The sequence below is a fragment of the Acipenser ruthenus genome, chromosome 19 (assembly GCF_902713425.1).
Source record: "Acipenser ruthenus chromosome 19, fAciRut3.2 maternal haplotype, whole genome shotgun sequence".
Classification (NCBI taxonomy): Eukaryota; Metazoa; Chordata; class Actinopteri; order Acipenseriformes; family Acipenseridae; genus Acipenser; species Acipenser ruthenus.
Window position 1 is genome coordinate 1,472,736 of NC_081207.1, and position 18,715 is coordinate 1,491,450.

At 41.9% G+C, this 18,715-nt stretch overlaps 3 protein-coding genes across 4 annotated transcripts; 1 reads left to right on the forward strand and 2 right to left on the reverse strand.

The window, feature by feature from the left end:
* Positions 1-26: 26 nt before the first annotated feature.
* Positions 27-6,030, reverse strand: LOC117424516 (E3 ubiquitin-protein ligase RNF135-like). 2 transcript variants are annotated; one of them, XM_058992295.1, is made up of 7 exons: positions 5,869-6,030; positions 3,632-4,361; positions 2,902-2,997; positions 2,597-2,827; positions 1,661-1,829; positions 927-1,010; positions 27-760 (listed from the first exon to the last, which is right to left on the reverse strand). In XM_058992295.1, the coding sequence occupies exons 2-7, from the start codon at positions 4,205-4,207 to the stop codon at positions 246-248; spliced, it is 1,671 nt and encodes a 556-aa protein (XP_058848278.1). In that variant the 5' UTR covers positions 4,208-4,361; positions 5,869-6,030; the 3' UTR covers positions 27-245. The 2 variants fall into 2 exon arrangements, with proteins under 2 accessions (XP_058848278.1, XP_033896798.3); XM_034040907.3 differs by lacking the exon at positions 5,869-6,030 and having other exon boundaries at positions 3,632-4,498.
* A 1,099-nt stretch (positions 6,031-7,129) lies between these two features.
* On the reverse strand, positions 7,130-15,477 carry LOC117424326 (arf-GAP with dual PH domain-containing protein 2-like). The gene is made up of 11 exons (XM_034040561.3): positions 14,852-15,477; positions 13,384-13,514; positions 12,903-12,994; positions 12,328-12,416; positions 11,895-12,007; positions 11,003-11,149; positions 10,730-10,813; positions 9,867-9,929; positions 9,369-9,446; positions 8,091-8,319; positions 7,130-7,750 (listed from the first exon to the last, which is right to left on the reverse strand). Exons 1-11 carry the CDS (start codon positions 14,937-14,939, stop codon positions 7,722-7,724), a joined length of 1,143 nt encoding a protein of 380 aa, XP_033896452.1. The 5' UTR covers positions 14,940-15,477; the 3' UTR covers positions 7,130-7,721.
* tefm (transcription elongation factor, mitochondrial) lies at positions 14,343-18,379 on the forward strand. Its single transcript, XM_034041534.3, has 5 exons — positions 14,343-14,421; positions 15,804-15,956; positions 16,470-16,936; positions 17,070-17,219; positions 17,702-18,379. Exons 2-5 carry the CDS (start codon positions 15,830-15,832, stop codon positions 18,128-18,130), a joined length of 1,173 nt encoding a protein of 390 aa, XP_033897425.3. The 5' UTR covers positions 14,343-14,421; positions 15,804-15,829; the 3' UTR covers positions 18,131-18,379.
* Positions 18,380-18,715: the final 336 nt, after the last annotated feature.

The window sequence follows — 18,715 nt, forward strand, 5'->3', positions numbered from 1 at the left end:
AAACATGACAATTTAATGTAGCACGCTGCTCAAATGACCTTTGTATGGGAATCATTGAAGTCACTGAAGTCTTGAAAACAAAATTCAAGGCAACTTATAACTTAAAGGGTGAAAGTAAAATTTAAATAAACCACATGTTTAAGATGAGTGTTTTGGGTTTATTTAATTTATTGCATTTGAAAGACATCAGGTTATAAATTCACACACATATTATACAGACTTCTTCCACCAGAGTCCTTCCCTTACTACAGCTCCACAAAAGACAAAGAATTACCCTTATCCAGCCCAAACAACCAAAACACTGGAAATACTGGCTCGCTAAACTGCACATCAAAGGTGTGCAGGAGGGTCTCGGACACGGCGTAGAACGACACCTTGCCCTCGTCACACTTCAAGTGCACCCCTATCCCAGAGAGCTCCCCCTGAGGGAGCCTCACTTCCACACTGCCGTGCCAGGCGGAGAAGCGTGACCTGCTCCACTCCACGCACCACGAGAGGGCGTTCCTCCCCAGTGTGTCTGCGCGTCCCAGCCGCTGGTAGGCTATCCCGATGGCCCAGCCTTTGCTGAGGCGGGTGTTCACCTCCCAGTAGTGGCAGCCCTCAGAGAAGCCTGTGGAAGCCATGACCTGGCTAATTGTGAAGCGCTCCTGCATGTATGGAACGCTCCGGTTATTCCGCTTCACCGTCACTCTCCGGTTTCCTTCTGACAGTGCCAGGTGCTTATGGGCTGTGTTTGGGTCAAAGGTGAGGTTGGCAAGACCTGGAAAAAAAATATATTAAAAATATTGGAATTGTTTTATTAGAAGGGCTCTGTTCTGAGACTGAATCTCTGAGCGGTTATTTAAAGATCTGCACTACTCACTGGATAAGTTCAGCCGATCTTTATGCTAGCATTGAGCGGTTATTTGAAGATCTGCATTACTCACACTGGATAAGTTCAGCCGATCTTTTTGGGGCAGTATCATTTTCAGGTTCTGCAGCTTCCGATTCTGGAACAGCTTCTGTAATTTCTATAGATGTAAATATATATACATACATCCATTAGTTTCACACGTGACATTACAAAGAAACAGCCCCCTCAGAATCTGTGTACTGCATATTTTTGGCCAGCAATAAGACTCACTGCCCTTGTGTGTATTCCGTGCCTTATTTTCATACTGTGCCTGTGCCTTCTATGGTACAAACTGAACACATAACATCTCATCACCTACACTGTCTCCACCTCAATTCCCTATCACTCAGTATCTAATGCACGGAACCGTTTCTATATTGAACAGCAGTGATGGAGATGCTGCCCCTGAAGCTGGCATTACAGACTCAACTTCTAACCCTGTATCACATCCCATTTGATACCATGCTTAACCACACCTCAATATTATTATTTTTTAAATCCAGCCTCACAAGCCAGAATTTTTCATATGCAGTACATTATGTGTTGCCAGACAGAAAAATAAATAAATAAAGTGTTTTGTCCAAGAAACAGAATTTAATATCGTCACATAAATAAAATCGCTTTTCTCATTTCAGAAATCGCTCGGGCATTCCAGGGTTAAAAGGTACCACAAGGGGCACTGTGCAGGAACTTCAACAAGCAAGGAGTTTTTCATTGATCTTTGTATTGTAACACATATGAACACCAGGGAGACTTCACCATTCCCACCTTCTGTTTGTGTTTGCTTTATGGCCTTTATGGCGTTGTCCAGTTTAGACTGAACGTCGTCCTTGAGGTCAGCGATGGCATCCTTCACTGCAGACCCCTGCTCCTGGATCAGAGCTGTGCTCTCTTCATCCACAGCAAGGGAACTCTCTTCAGTCTCGGGCAGATCAGTCTGTTAAAGTGAAGTGAAGAAAAGCTGGCTCATCGTTCTGGTTCTTTCTGGACAAAACATTCCACATTGATGTTACAAAATGAGAAACAAGCCACCGGACTAAACAAAAATAAACACACGCTACACAGTGACTGTGGTAAGCCGACAGTAATATACTGTGTGGTCCAGTGGTTAAAGAAAAGGGCTTGTAACCAGGAGGTCCCCGGTTCAAATCCCACCTCAGCCACTGACTCATTGTGTGACCCTGAGCAAGTCACTTAACCTCCTTGTGCTCTGTCTTTCGGGTGAGACGTAGTTGTAAGTGGCTCTGCAGCTGATGCATAGTTCACACACCCTAGTCTCTGTAAGTCGCCTTGGATAAAGGCGTCTGCTAAATAAACTAATAATAATACTATTCTATTATGTAATAATTCTCACTGAAGGTGTGGGTTTAGATTTCTACATGCATGAATGTTAAAGTTATATATTTGAGAATAGGTTTGTATTGTAAGATTGCATGTATGTTATTTAAAAATGTTAATAAAATATTTATATACAAAAAGAATAATGCTCTAAACGAAATCCAGCATAAAAATCCATAATTCAGGTCATTTTTTATTTTTATTTTTATTTTTTACATGTAATTGCAATAGACCCTCAATATTGATCTAGGATGATTCACCGGTTTGGCATAAAAGCCCACCTGACTTGACTGGCAGGTAATATCTGACGTGTTTTGAGTCGGGCCCCATTGATTCTGTACCTCCTGAAAGAACGATCAGACGTACCCTCAGAAATTCAAACCAGTCTGTCACATTCACCAGCTCCAGCTCGCTCTTCTTTCTCTGCAGGGCGTCCCGGGCTGAGCTCAGACCGTGAATGATCTGTGACACCCGGCTGCTCGCCGCCTTCTGACTGCTACGGACGGCACTCAGCGCCGCCTTCTCTCTCTCCTCCAAAACCTGTCTTAATTCTGCAAACTCTCTGCTGAGTGACTCGTTTATCCTTGCAGCAGATTCCTGGAAGACAAGTCTTGCATGGTGAACTTGCCTTTGAAGATGCCACCGTTCCTTCTCTGAATAAAGCTACTTACCTCGATCTCGCGTTTTTCTTTGCTTCGCTTTGCCAGGTTCTCCTCTGTTGTTTGGATGGCTGATGTCACCGACTCCAGCTTTGTTTTCAGGGTCTCCTTTAAAAATAAGTGGATCAGGGACTTTTTTGGGGGGGAGGGAGGATAAACTTTTGATACAAAAAATAAGCTGAGCAACTGTAAGGGTTAATTGAATGCGTGTAACTCGGGCTGTTTGCTGTAGAAGCTGCTGTCTGTAGTGGAGCTACAAAGCGACATTATTATCAGGCAGACCTGGCTTCCATTCCAATTGTAATTGTGTAATCTGTCATTATAATTACAATGTAATTGACACTGTAATTGCAGTGGAACCTTGGCAATTCTAATTTCTAATGCTGGACTCCAGTTGAGTTCTGCATGTATTTGTCATTCGATCATTACTGTATTTTCAACAATTTATTTGAAAAAAAAAAAAAAGTTATGTGGTATGCTTGTGTATTTGTACCTGTGATTATTGCTGGGGTACTTATAATAAACAGAGTAAACATGTTAGTTGTTTGTGTGGAGTTGTTTATGTGACTTTTTAGTGTAATTGTAATTAAATTGTAATTATAAAAATCGACATTTCATCATGCTATTCTAGAACCGTAATCCAATATACTAACCTTAACACTTATTTATTTCATTTCCCATAACATAGTTCAAATTGCATTTTTTTTTTACTCAACAAACACAACAAAACGTTTGCACTTACTTTCTTTTTGTCAAACTCTCCGTGCACACTGCTGTAACTACACGCGGGATGCGCAGCCACGCAATCCACGCACAGATATTCACCGTCTGTTTTGCACACAAACTCGATGACATTCCGGTGCTTGCTGCACACTTTCGTGCAGGTTTTAACCGCACTGGCGAGTTTGTGGCTTTTTAAATGTCCATTTTCGTAGTGCGTTTCAACGTGCTTGCAGCAATACGACATGTTGCTGGTCAGACACGTCGCCGTAGCCCTCTCTGGGTTGCAGATGTCGCACTGGGAGTGGTGGGTCCCATCCTCGGAGGCGGTAGGACTCAGAGGCTGCTTCGGTTCTGCGGTTTTGGATAACTCGACTAAGGCGCACAGTGTAGTGTTCTTCTTGAGTTCGGGTTCCTTCCCAAGTGGGTCCTTGCATATTGGACAGCTGTATTTGTTGTATTTGTTGGTTTTGGACTGACGGAACGTCATTATACACTCCATACAATAACTGTGTCCGCAGCATATCGTGGTCGGATCTGTAAATAATTCCGCACAGATCACACACTCGAGCTCACGGATCTCGCTCCTTGAAGCCATGACTCTAGCCTGTAGTTATCCTGTGATATACTGTAGCCCTAGTCTGTCGTTGTTCTGTGAACGATAACCGAAGCCCAGGAAACCGAAACTCAGAGTTTTACGGCTGCTGGCAAGTGCGTCTATAGACAACAGCCCAGTGGTTTAAATACCGGCACTGTAAAATACAGGAAATGACAGAAAAAAAACACATTACAGCTGAACTCCATGTATTGCACTGTCAATAGCACTGAAAACACGCAAGAAGTGGGCCGAACAGCATGCTGGGACTTGTAGTTCACAATGGGGCCGTGCTTGCTACAGCATGCAACATCATAACAGGTGGTTTATCTATTGTCTGAAACTATAAGTTATCCTAGCACTGACTGATGTCATTGTTATGATGCAGCTTAAAGCTAATTATAGTGTATTTTAAGTTGGCCACGTTTCAGAGTGACAAAAGACCCACCCTTATATGTGTAAAATATTTCGACAAATATATTTAAGCATATATATAGCCTTGGCTATACATGTCTCTGTCTGCATTGCATATATCAGTTAGCCTACAGTATCCAGGGATACTTTATTATTCGTTAGCTAAGCATTGAACTATTCTCGCGTGACTATGTTAAAGAACTTGAAGCCTAAAGTCTTCATTTGTCAAAAGTTAAGCAAGGTTGGGCAAGGTTTAGGATGGAGGACTCCCATAGGATACCAGGAACTGCAGAAAGTCATCTCGGTGCCACTAAACTTGCTCAAAAAGTGAATCGCACTGTAACACGAAGAACTGTTAGAAAATTCGGGTTGTCATTAAAGTAGAATAAAGGGAAGTGAATTGGCTGCCCTCTGGTGGCTGCATGTTGATGCTACACGACATTTATTAAAAAGTGACTCTCAGTTAACTACTTTTAGGCCCGTACCCCTTTCCAAAAAATCTAGTCTACCGCGTACCCCCATCTGAGACAGGGTCATAATATACCTATGAAAACAGAAAAACAAATGGTATTTTGTAATGACTAGGCTTAAGTACTTATTGATGTTAACTGAAAATATATATATTTTTTTAAAAATGCTTACCTACCAATGTGTTGGACGTGCCTGCTTTTTATCACAGATTTCAGTAAAACTACACCCTGATTAGTAAACAATGCAGCCCATACACAAGGGTATGTTAGTCTGTATTTTAAAATGAACGAATAGGACTTCAAGTTACAAAATAATTTAAGAGGGTCTTTAAAAAATATATATAAACAAGCCTCGATTTGCTGGCTCGGAAGGCACACAGGGAACGTATGTATTTATTTTTAATCCTGCGATTCCATTTTAATAATAATAATAATAATAATAATAATAATAATAATAATAATAATAATAATAATAATAGCGTGCTTTTGCTTTTATTTGACTAATAATTAGCGGCGTACACGCTTAAACTAATGCAATCACTCCACAAAGGAGTTCTTCAACGAATTAGTCATAGTGTAAAAACACACAATGCCTTGCTAGTAAAGATAACACAGTCGTGTACGCTCCAGCTCCAGCGAAGTGATTTCACGGTCTTAGTGCAGCACAGCTGCCTGCTCAACTCAATAATACTGTTATTTAAAAACGTAAACTTAGATAAAACACACTGAACTGATTAAACTACAAACACTGAACATTTAAACTCCAGAAAGTAAACGTACCTAGTAAATACTACCGGTTTTTAAAAGAAGCAACATCAACAATGATTTTTTTTCTTCTTTTTAGCCTACAGACTGCAGAGCCACCGCCCCGCTGTTTAAATATGTAATTTATCCGTGTGTGCGCTCAACGCTCAGTCCTGTCAGCAGCCGGCTGGGTGTTTATAGGTAACCTCGCCCAACACAAGGTACACCTGCACGGCTGTGCTTTTATTCGAAAGGAGATTCAACATCGTTAATTCGACTGCTAAATCGCAAAGTACTACAATGTGGTAAAAATAAGTAAATAAATAAATCTGTTGTGCGCCATTACAGGATTTTTCTCGCGTACCCCCCGAGGTTCAAATCCAGTTCATTCATTCATTCAATCATTCATTTTCCAAGATGGTTAATTTACCTTACAATCAATGAAAAGACAAGCGGTCCCATAGTAGTGAGATGGCACAGCGGGCTGATTCACTAGTATGCTTTTTCTATTTTCTAATCCTATAATAAATGACCCTCGCACTGATGGATGTAATTATGTTATGTCGCAGCCAAAGCCAAGCATAGTATATTTTAAGTTAGCCACGTTTCAGAGTGACAAAAGACCCACCCATATATGTGTAATATAATATTTAAACAACTATATTTAAGCAGGGATTATCAATTATAATATATTCAGTTTAGTCTGTTTATTTCAGTCTGAAATTGTGACTACCAAGAATGATATGACATACAATGGGGCAGGCGGAATGCATTCATTGGTGGTAAAGTATTTGAATCAAGTCAATTTGTGTGCACATTGTGTGTAGGTATATAGCCTAGGATATTCATGTACACATTGCATATAGTAATATACAAAAACATCTCAGTCTACATCTGTAAACTGAACAGACCAGAAACAGTTAACCTATCAGGAGATCTCTGTAGTAGTCATTGTCTAACCATTGAACTATTTGGGAATCTCTCCTTCGCTCAACTTGAATATGTTGAGGAACTTGAAGCCTAAAGCTGAGGGAACACGAAGCCACTTGGAAGTTGGTTTCAGGAGACTAGGTTTCAGGCCCCGGCATGGCCAGGGGTGCACATTTGGCACTAGATTGTAGGTATAATTTGTGCCCACACTAACAGAGAGCACAGCTGCAGAGCAACATGTGTTTACACAGCAGCATGGCGCGAAGGGGCGCGGTTTAATTCCGAATTGTTCTGGTTTTTGTTGTTCCTCACAGCTAATAAATAATGGACTTCAAACACAGAACACAATGCAAACCGACCTTAGGAATTTATATCAACCCTTTATTCATTTATTAATTTTATGGAATAAATAGAAATCTCATTTCAAGTCCTCCAAGTTCACGTAGACTTACAGCCTCTTCTGCTAACACAAAGCGGTTAGAATGAAGGGGAAACAGTGGCCACTGCAAGGGTGAAAGTTATGGACAGGTCTTTTTTTACAAGTAGGTTGGGGTTGAAATCCTGTTTCAGCACAAGATTGATTTTCAGCTCATCGACATGTGAGATGTTAACCACAGAGAGGGCCCCTGGCAGTGCCCCTGTTGGCAGCTCAGCTGGTTCAGAGTCCCTTTGATGGTCTCCTGGGGTTCCCCTGCTGCTTCACAGGCTAGTGGGAATCCCCTGGTTTGTTAAGGGTTAGGGTTTGGTTTAGTGGGGATCCCCTGGTTTGTTAAGGGTTAGGGTTTGGTTTGGTGGGGATCCCCTGGTTTGTTAAGGGTTAGGGTTCGGTTTAGTGGGGATCCCCTGGTGTGTTAAGGGTTAGGGTTCGGGTTACTGGGGATCCCCTGGTTTAAGGTCCCCCGGGGCTGCAGAGCTCCAGGTCCGGCTCTTCAGAAATATCAGCTGCTGCACCTCCTATGTCATCGCCTTCGTCGGACGTTGGCTTCCACTGCAAAACAAACAAGCCTGCTGTTATATATAAGAAACAAAAGAAACGGTCGGGAATCACGCTGGAACCTCACAGGACTCCTCGGTCCCAGGAAATACTCAGTAACGGTTCTTCTTGATTTATATAACTTAATTTCGACAAAAAGAATTCAGGAATGAAAGGGTTAATAGGTCAAACCCGAAACAATATTTATTTATTTATTAATTAAATACTTTAAAAATACAGAAACACAAATGCCAGTGAAGGAATAACTTCAGGATTTTAGCTAAACAATAAGGAAATGCTAATGAATACAGAATACAGAATGAGTTGGCAGTGCCCGAGCCCTCGTTCCACTCACTCGTATAGTCCTGTGGGGACATGGGCTTGGAGATGACTTGGTTCAGAGCCTCCATCCACTCGCGGTGCTCCCTCTCGTTCTCACAAGTGAAGATGAACTGCCGCTCTGGGGTTTCCACGGTGATGCCACATTTCCAGCGGCTTCCCCGGATACCTTGGGGCAGGATATTCGTCACCTTGTATCCGTGCTCCTTGTTCCCAATGAAAATGGCACCTTTCTCCACCGCATCCTGAGAAACAACACAGCCATGAGCAGCACAGTACAGACATGCATACAGCAGAACAGTTTCATGTGCAACCACTGCTTCAAGAAAACAACTGTAGGCTTTCTCCTAAGCGACTGTAGACTTTCTCCTAAGCAACTGTAGGTTTTCTACTAAGCGACTGTAGGCTTTCTTCATTTCTTTTCAGTACAGTGATTATGCAACCAGCACAGATGTCAAAGCCATCAATATACAACAGCATGTGAAGATTCTAGGACATACTGTACAGTGTTTTAGAATGTGTTTTTGTATTTTATAGCAAACAGATTATTTAAGTCTGTCTCTGTATTGCACTCTTGAGATGTATAATTTAAACACTGTGTGTTTATTCTGTTGAAATTCGATCTCAAGGTTGCAATGTTTTTCATACTAACTCTAGATCAGAAAGGGGGTTGCATGCCCAGTATTGAATCAGAAAGGGGGTTGCATGCCAGTATTGAATCAGAAAGGGGGTTGCATGCACAGTATTGAATCAGAAAGAGGGCTGCATGCACAGTATTGAATCAGAAAGGGGGTTGCATGCACAGTATTGAATCAGAAAGGGGGTTGCATGCACAGTATTGAACCCTAAAGGGGGTTGCATGCACAGTATTGAATCAGAAAGGGGGTTGCATGCACAGTATTGAATCAGAAAGGGGGCTGCATGCACAGTATTGAATCAGAAAGGGGTTTGCATGGACAGTATTGAATCAGAAAGGGGGTTGCATGCACAGTATTGAATCAGAAAGGGGGTTGCATGCACAGTATTGAATCAGAAAGGGGGTTGCATGGACAGTATTGAATCAGAAAGGGGGTTGCATGGACAGTATTGAATCAGAAAGGGGGTTGCATGCACAGTATTGAATCAGAAAGGGGGCTGCATGCACAGTATTGAATCAGAAAGGGGGTTGCATGCACAGTATTGAATCAGAAAGGGGGTTGCATGCACAGTATTGAATCAGAAAGGGGGTTGCATGCACAGTATTGCATATGAAAGGGGGTTGCATGGACAGTATTGCAGATGCACAGACTCTTACCAAAGGGTCCTTGAAGTAGAGCAGCTTCCTGTCCTGGGAATCCAGAATGAACCATCGTTTCTTGAAGGGTTCCCTTTGCTGCGAAACACAAAGTCATCAGCAGTCCATAGGCAAATATACAGTACATGGTGTCCCATAAAGTCAAGTATCATGGGCTTAATTAATATTGGTTGTCTCAGACTGTAATTGCATGGGTTTGACAAACTGTATAAATGTTTGCTCAATAAAGCCTGTGTCATAAAAGGAACTGGAATGGATTGAAAAGGAATGGGAATTGGAATTGTGAATTGATTCTAAAAAGGAACTGGAATGGATTGAAAAGGAATGGGAATTGGAATTGTGAATTGGTTCTAAAATGGAATTGATCTCAGCCCTAGCTGCCTGTCTGCTTCCTGTCTCTCTATATAATACAGGCATTTCTTTGCCCCACACAGTAACTTGTACCATACCTTGTGAGTAAATGACATCCAGGTTCCTTTCAGTATTTTATATACATACCATTGGACCAGTCTTTTCCATATATCCTTCTTTTAAATAATTCCTTGTTATCCACGGGACAAGCTGGAGAAGATAGGAAAATGTTTCAGTTTGTATATTCTCACTTTGGTTTACCATAATAATCCCAGAAACCCCAGCAGAATCATTCGCACACCACACCGACGAAGGCCTCAACAAAAACATCTGTCTGCTTTGCCGTTAGCTTTACCCCAGAGATGCCAGCAATGGCAGTGCAATGGATTTGAAACAATACTGTGCAGTGTCCTGACTTGGCAGTGTACTGTTCAGACAATGTGAATGTCAATTCATTTTAAAAATGAAAAACCTTTTTCACCCACAGGCCGCACACCAACAGACAAAGACAAAAGCCTCTCTCACAGAATTGGCGTGACTAACAATCCAGTGGTCCGATGTAAATGCACAAGTCTGTTTTTAGCATGACACCTCAAACCTTTAAAAGCAGCTTCAGCACAGGAAATTCTCACCACAGTGCAGCTATATTTACCTACTGCAACTGGCCAGCGTTGTGTGTGAAGTGTGCAGACTGATTAGAACCAGACAGTACAGGACTCCGACTTTAACTGCTGACCCCCTGCATGCTGCACTGTTTCTGTATGAGTACAAAAGCAGCTTTCTGGTTATGGGAAAGTTACCTACTGTATGTATGTATGTATGTATGTATGTATGTATGTAGGTGTTCCTTTAGCTTAATTATATTGAAAACATTCATAAGTAACATATGCTTTCCTACCAACCAGTTGAATGACAGACTGTACAGCTGGTGTCATGCACTACCATGTAAATGCAGGTGAAGATACTGTATAGCCAGAACTCATGTGGTGCCTCCTCTCCAGTGCGTTTACCTCCGAGTCGCTGGCAGTGGGGAAAGCGGTTTTCAGATATGAGAAGCGTGCTGCTCTGATTGCATTGAACCAGCTCACGATTTCCTGCAAGAGAAAATAAAAAAAAAAGGATATAAATAAATCGGAAATCATATATCAATGAAAAAGGGGGTTCTGATTTAAATAAAGTTGCATAACTTAGACACTTTTTCGTAGCACCATGTGGTATACTGGGCTAATAAGAATTCTCCACACCTACAGTTCGCGTGTCTTTGTGCCTTTCCTGTTCCTCACCTGCGTTCCTTCATGATACACAAAGATGCTCCTCGTGTGATCCTCTTTCAGGTAGGTGATCTGCAGCCCGTGGGGGTGCTTGATTTTCTCTGGCTGAAATGTGGCGTTCAAATCCTTGATAGAGATCACAGCCTTGGGACCTTTGGACTGTGAAAATGAAATCATAATTGAGAACGGACCACCCTTGTACACACTCACAGCTGTATACAATAGCAAGGTTGCATCTCTGTAAAGCTTGGTACATAGCATGGTGAACCCTGATAAGGTAATGCACAATGCATGCAAATTAAAGTGCTTGGGAAAATGATTTTGCACATTAATCCCAGTCCCTTTTAATATAATAATATAAACAAACATAGAAGCACAGGAACTCCTTCTCATAAGCAATAATTCAGAAGGAGCAGGGTTAATAAAGTGGGCTGCTATTGTTCGACAGGAAAGATCTCTACAGGATCCTGTCTGAATCTGTGTGATCAAAGAGTGTGTGGACAGATCTCTACAGGATCCTGTCTGAATCTGTGTGATCAAAGAGTGTGTGGACAGATCTCTACAGGATCCTGTCTGAATCTGTGTGAACAAAAGGTCCGAACAGGGAAACAAAAAGACAGAAGTTCCCAAAACATTATTCTATTTGAACCCTTCATGCATGACGACCTCATAGGGGGACGGATTAAAAAAACCTCTTCTAGTCTTTATTTGGGGACATATGGAAGAGGCAAATGCATGATCACTTGAGGCTAGGAGATAGTCTGCTATGGAAAAAAATGTCAAAGAAATATATTTATCATGTGTTTTACTTCAAATGGGTGAATTATGCATGAAAGGGTTAAAACAGCTAGTTTTTATGAGATTATTTTCCAGGATAAAAAAAAAGAAAAGAAAAAAAACCTACCACTTGTTTGGTGTAGTACATCAGTGTAAAATCCTTCTCTGAAAGAATAAATTTTCTTTTCAAAAACTCTCTGTTGTCCTTTCCCCTTTTCCAAAGAAACCCTTCATGGCAACCTATAAAAACGTTTTTAAAAAGAGAACTGAATGTTTTATACATTTTAAAAACAGTTTGTGTGAACTCTACGGAGTCCAGGAAGCTGCCCTGCCAAAACTTTGAAAAAAATATATGCATTATGAAATAGATCTAGATGGGAAAGTTAACATGATAGAATTATACACACAATGACCGAAGGGTTATAGAAAAACGCCAGAGCGACTGTATTGAATGCTGGTAATGTGTATTGGAAGGATTTACTGGGATAATTTTGCTAGATCTCTGCATGTGAAGTGGGAAGGGTCAGCCAGAACCTAACCACGTGGAATCAGAGGTTTACCAGAGCAGTTCATGTCCCGGGGATCCTCGTTGTTGCCACTGAACTCCTGCCGTTCATATTTGGCTCTTATCCACTGTTCCCTTAAAACTCTGAGTAGGAGAGAGAAAGAAACCATACATTAAAATTCTGAATCATCAGAAATATACATTTAGACGCCTTCATTTAAAACTGCAAACTCTGAAATCAATAAAGATTAAAAAGATTTTCAGCACGATAACATGTGAATCAGGGATGAAAGAAATGCTAATATTCCATATCTGCCAATGTCAGTCCTTAGAGATTTCCATTGCTTTGTATTTTAGCCGTTTCCTTCCTCCCAGAAGACAAACACAGTGGCTCTGAACAGCTGGTGCTTACTCCCAGCTTTGACAATGAAATCAGACTGAATCGTTTGCATTGTATCTGTTAGGTCTCTATTAGTATCCCCACATTTAGCACCATTGTGAGTTTAATAGTTGTGGATGCTTCTCCTCAGGTGCACCCATAAGGACACAGCGACTCGACTCACTGGCAGGTTTGATTTCAGGATTTCAGGGTCACTGTATTGGATGGCTTGCAAAGAGAGTTGTACTTACGCGCAGTCAGTGGCTTGAGGTCTGTAGAAGAAAGCTGGGACGTTCTTCTCATATCTCTCCTTGGCCACAGCATTGCCATTAGCTTTCATAAACTAGAGAGATACAAGAATCGGTCAGATCATCTAAACAGTGGCAGATCTTAATACAGCTGCCCTTTGAAGGAGTCCTACTCAATGATTTTCCAATCCATTTCTTACCTCCTCTTAACTTTATCAACATTTAAGACTGCTGTGTCTTTGATTGTGCCCATAATCTTATGATCCTTGAATTTGTTATAGATATGCAAATCTCTTACACAACTAGATAAGCGGGCTGGGGCGTGGTCGGATTGCAATAGTGCACTGGAGTGATTTGGAACTAGAATACATGAAAGGATTAGGTGCAGTACCAGGAAGCAGCATAGGCATTTCATTTAGAGTGTAGCGTCCTCTTTTTTTTGGGGGGGGGGGGTTAGTAATCCCCATGGAAACAGGAACCGTACCTCAACCAAGTCATCATCCCAAAAGTCGAGTCGGATCGATTTCACTCGGCTGATCTCCGTGAGGTTGCGGTGGATTCCGGAACAGTTCAGACAAATGAACACTCCGAGCTTATATGAGGCCCAGTCTGGGTCTAGGAAGAACACACATAGACAGGCCATTGGTAAAACGAATGACACAAACTAATCTGGATTGGCGTGCTAGAGGAGGGCTACAACCCAGCTCGTAAAGCAGTGCTGTGTTTATTTGATTGATTTATTGCACAGACTGGATAAAGCCATTGCCTGAATGAGGAACCATGCTTGAATACAGGGACTGACACACAGTAATTCATTTGAACATTTATTGTGAAATGTGTGCTCAGTAAACAAGCGGACACAGATTTTTCGTGCCAGTAATGCATGGGCAAAATGGTTTCACTTTTGCAGAAACTGGCCTGTTTAAATAAATAGACAGATCACTCTTTGATCCAGAATTTTAACTTCCCAAAAATCAGAGTTTCACGACGTCGCTGTGTAAATTGCATCAGACAGAAGCAACGTTTCGATGAGTCATATCAGGTGCCGCCCAGCCCAGCTCAAGCTATCTATTGAATCACCTGTGTCGGTTCTGTGTGTTTGCAACACATACCTCCCCACCGAGAATGTGAACCTTTTTTCAAATCTATTCCAACGAAGGAACTGGAATTGATATTTTAGAGAATAATAATTGTTGTGATTATTCAAATGCTTCCATTTGAAGCCAATTTAATTGACTGACAAACTGCGACTTCGATGTATTTGTCGACACTGTGAGACGTTAATTTTAGCAAAATACTGCTAATTGCAATGTCCTTTTTGAACATTGGGTTTAAAAACAGCTGCATGGAGATTAGCCACTGCAGTGTGTTAACTGTGAAAACACCACATTTTCACAGACAGGCTTCTAAATATAATTACTGCTGGGCAGGAAAGAGACAAGTTTAGGTGTACTGAAGTTCTACCAAAATTTGACAGCACTAGCCGTTTTCGTTTGAAAAGAAACGTACACTACTGAGAGGAGTTGGTTCCCTTTTTATTTAGTTCTGTTTTTTTTCTGTTTTGGGATAAGGCTAGTGCTGTTGTGCCTGAAAAAAAAAATGAAAAAAAGATATTCAACTGGAAACGTTGAACTAAACAATGAAAGGGTTACTGAATACGTACAGGTGGTAACTCTTTTAAGATAACAGCGAGCTGGCGATTTAACGTCAGCACTAGTCTGTGTATATGGAGGGGAGAGCGGTAGGTTACTCTCCTGCTTATTACTATCCTTATAAAATATTTTAAAAAACCCAAGCATACCAGGAAGCGTAATACAAATACGAGTTCCCGTCAACTCAGTAACCCCTCCAGTCTCGGCTATGCAGTATCAATGTACAAAGCAAAGCACGCGTAGAAAAAAGAAAATAGTGCAATATTATTTAGAAATAATAATACAAGCGAGATTGCCTACCCGGGGCTCCACAGTCGGCACAGTTGGCATTGCCTGGGCGTTTCAAAAGCTCCAGAAGAATTCTCTTGTTATGGTCCCGATCGGCCATAGCGCTGACTTCTACTTAGCGCTGTAGCCAAACTTTTTTTTTTTTTTTTTTCAATTATTTTTTCTTTCTAAGCAGCCCGATCTGTTTACACAATCCTATTCAGCAAACAACTGCAGCGCAATCACGGCGAACCCTGCTGTAAAAAAGAGGAAATTCACCTGATCATACGAGATCGTCGCGTGTAGACTAATAATAATATTATAACAAACCATAGGCGTTATTATCCTGTTGTGTTAAGTTGTACGACACTTCGCCCGTCATATTATTTATTTATTTTTTTTAAAAAGATGTGCGTTGATTGAAAAAATAAAACGTGTTTTTACAATATCCATAGTTCTGTTAGTGCTCTCGTCCGCCAGTTTGCTGTAAGTGCTGGCTGTCATATTTCTGTGCAGTCTGTGCAGAATTGTACTGGGCATTTGTAATTTCGTTGCTCAGGAGGGCGTTTGTCGCGGTGTGTATTGTGACTTATTGTGACAGTCTGTATTATGTTTTCCTGATACAAACTAGAAAACTGAACGCAAAGGAAATTGAAAATAACAGTTCTTGATTCAGGACTGCGTCTCTAGCTCCATTAAAAGACACAAAGATACCGGTGATTGTTTTTCACCCGTATCGCTACTGTATTCGTAAATAAAAACTCAAATTATTTTTTTTTTAAAATGTTACTACTGCACAACGAGAAGTTTGGGAATTATATTAGACAGCCGTATTGGATTTAAAAAAGTTCAAATAATTACGAAATTAGTTTAGGGGCATCCTGTGGACATAGATACAAATGACAGTCATATAACTACAAACCTTAAAACATCAGGTCTGAAGCATTGCCATTAAACACCCCCATGCTATGTTTATTACACACAGTTCACACGCTGCACTGCTAGAGAGGAATGAAACGTCCCGGAACAAAAAAAAAAAAATGTATTGCCTTACCCGACCCCTGGACCTGGTGTGCAGAGGACGAGTTAATGAACTCAATGTGGGTTTCAAAGCATCTCTGGGCAAATATAAAGAAAGGTAAGTACGAATTCAAGTTATATTGTGCGCATGTATTGCAAATACTAAGTATGTGCACGTAAGCCGACACGCTGTACTATTTTCACGGCTGTTGAATGTGATTTGTGTGTAACTGCAGTAGCATTTGATTAATTGCTGTCTTACACCAAGTTACGTACATTTATAATGCTGGTCTTAGAAACGGAATTGTATTGAAATGAAGTCGTGGTACCAGTGGCAAGAGCGCCACGAATTAAAATGTAATTACTAGCTAATCGTACAATTTAGCTTTTTGTTGAACTAGCGCAAGCGTGGAGCGATGAGTCGAGAAGTACAGCGCATTTGTAGCCCTGGAATTTCACGTGTGTGCCAAGGTCGATGTGCTAGGAGGGGTGCAGTGATACGAACCCCCTATCATGTTTATACATTGCACATTGTTGAGACAGCATGACCATTTGAAAAATAGCTAAGTCTTTGTTGTCTATCTTCATGCACTATCTTTGCTGTGTATTTTTGGGGGGTGTTTTTTTGCAGGACGGCATGGCTTGTTCCGCAGCCCCTTGGTGTGCCACCCGGAGCTCCAGCACCGCTTTCTACACTGCACCTGCTGCCGGACGAGTCGCATCGCTTCTGCGGACATCGATCTCCTCAACCCGTCTCAGCCCTGCCTGGATAGCAAGGACGCTAAACCGCTAGACGCGTGTTACACACCGGAGCAGCGCGCTGCCATTCTGCAGGTCCTGAACACCGCCTCAGAGAGCGAGCTATCTTCTGTGAAGATGCTCCGGGGAAGGAAATCGAGCAACATAATCGAGTACAGGACCAGGAACGGACCTTTTAAAGACCTGCACAGCGTCATGAACGTACCGCTCATAAAACATAAAACCACAGAGGTCGTGTTCAACTCCATTCTCAACCCGGCTGACCGGAGCGAAAGGAGGAAGCCTAAAGTCCAGGCTGTCAAGTTCATCAAACCACAGATCGAAAGGAAGAGGCTTGAGGTATTAAACTATCCTTCATAGCCAACAGAGACACTGACGTTTGTTGCACATCCTTAAAACAGAACAGCCTGTATTCTCCACTTTGAGCACTGTCCAACATATTTATATCAATCCTTTCTTTCTTTTCATCCAGGAGGCAAGCAGTGTAGTTTCGTTAGTGTTTGGAACCAACAAGATCGCCTGGGCTCACCTGGAGCGGGGGCGGAGTGTGTTGGAGTGGCAGCAGGAGGAATGTGACAGGTTCCTGAGAGGAGCTTATCAGGCGTCCGTCTACTTGGAGGATGTAAGTCAAGCCTGCCCGTGTAGCAGAGCTCTGCACTGTGTCTGTAGTCAAGTTGTTTTGCATATGCCTTTAACCCCTAACCTCATAAATTTACACATGCATTTACCTTTTAGCTGTTTGTATACTAGTACTGCAGGTACAGCACTGGGACCAGGGCCCAGATGCACAGAATGTATTCAAATTTAACCCCCCCTGCCAGTTGCACACAGGTCACTAAAACTTTTCTAAACTTTCTTTTAAGAAAAAGTAGTTTTGCAGTGTATTTACTAAGTTGCTTTTAGTATTTCTTAACATATACCAGTTGAAGATTTTCATAGGAGTCCAGCAATTTATATTAATCCCGGTGTATGAGCAGAAAGACGGGCCAATGCAAAACTGTACTGCATTTTTTTTATTCGAGTTAAAACTCACTATTCAAATTCTGTCAGCTGGCCCGTCTTTCTGAACCTGTGCCTTCATCTCTTTTGTCCTTTTTTTTCCAGATTTCACCAGTGGTGGCCAAGATCCCGGAAGCAGACTTCTTCATTCTGGAGAAGCCGGGGATATCCCTGCAGAACACCAACCTGTTCCCCATCATGCTGCACCTGCGCACGGTGGAAGCCATGCTGTACTCCCTGCTGGGGGCCCGCTTCCAACAGGACGGGCAGCAGAGGGTGCTGAGCATGGCACGCACGGCCGTGGGCAAGCACTTCGAACTGATGGTGGGGGAGTGCAGGACCAGCGGCGCGGAGCTGGTGCGGCAGCTCCTGTCAGACTCGGTGACGCAGAAGCACCCTCGTGTGGCCTTCCCCAAGAGCATGGTGGTGCGCTACAGGAACATGTTCCGGCTGGGAGTGAGGAACCATAGGGAGGAGATGTGCGATGCGTTGCTGCAGGCCCTGGCTTTTTACGAGCTGCTTGAGGGAGACTGATCGGGGCTTCCTGAAAGATGAGATACTCGCGTTCATTCGTGTTGGGTAGTGCAAACCCCAGCCTTTATCCTGCTGGACGATTAGTACATACTGTCACAGCTGCACCGTATTGGAGGCTGTTTCACAAGCTGCTCTTCTGTGATCCTCTGGTCAACCCTTGCACAAGGTTTTTGTAACTTTTTATAAGAATGTTTTAGAAGTTGTGTGGCCTAGAAGAAACAGTAGTAATAAAACAAATCTAAGAGTACAGTTTTTGATTAACAGTATTTGAATTCAGTAAGTCTAACCCCACAACAAACTTGCCTGTGATCATTTTGTTGTATTTTACAGCTGGAAGGGTTGGGGACTGACTGTATGTCAGTAGGTAGTTAATAAGTAATTAACCATTGTATGGTAAATAAAATATGTATATTAAGGATTGCAGTTGCTATGCACACACTGTAAGAGACAATAAATTTCTAAACAGATTTGTATAATTGTTACATCAAGATAAAAATGCTACATTCTTCAATATAAAAATATAATAACATAAAACAAATAGTTACAGGATTAATATATTTTTTAAAATGTTGGTTGCTGTCAGAT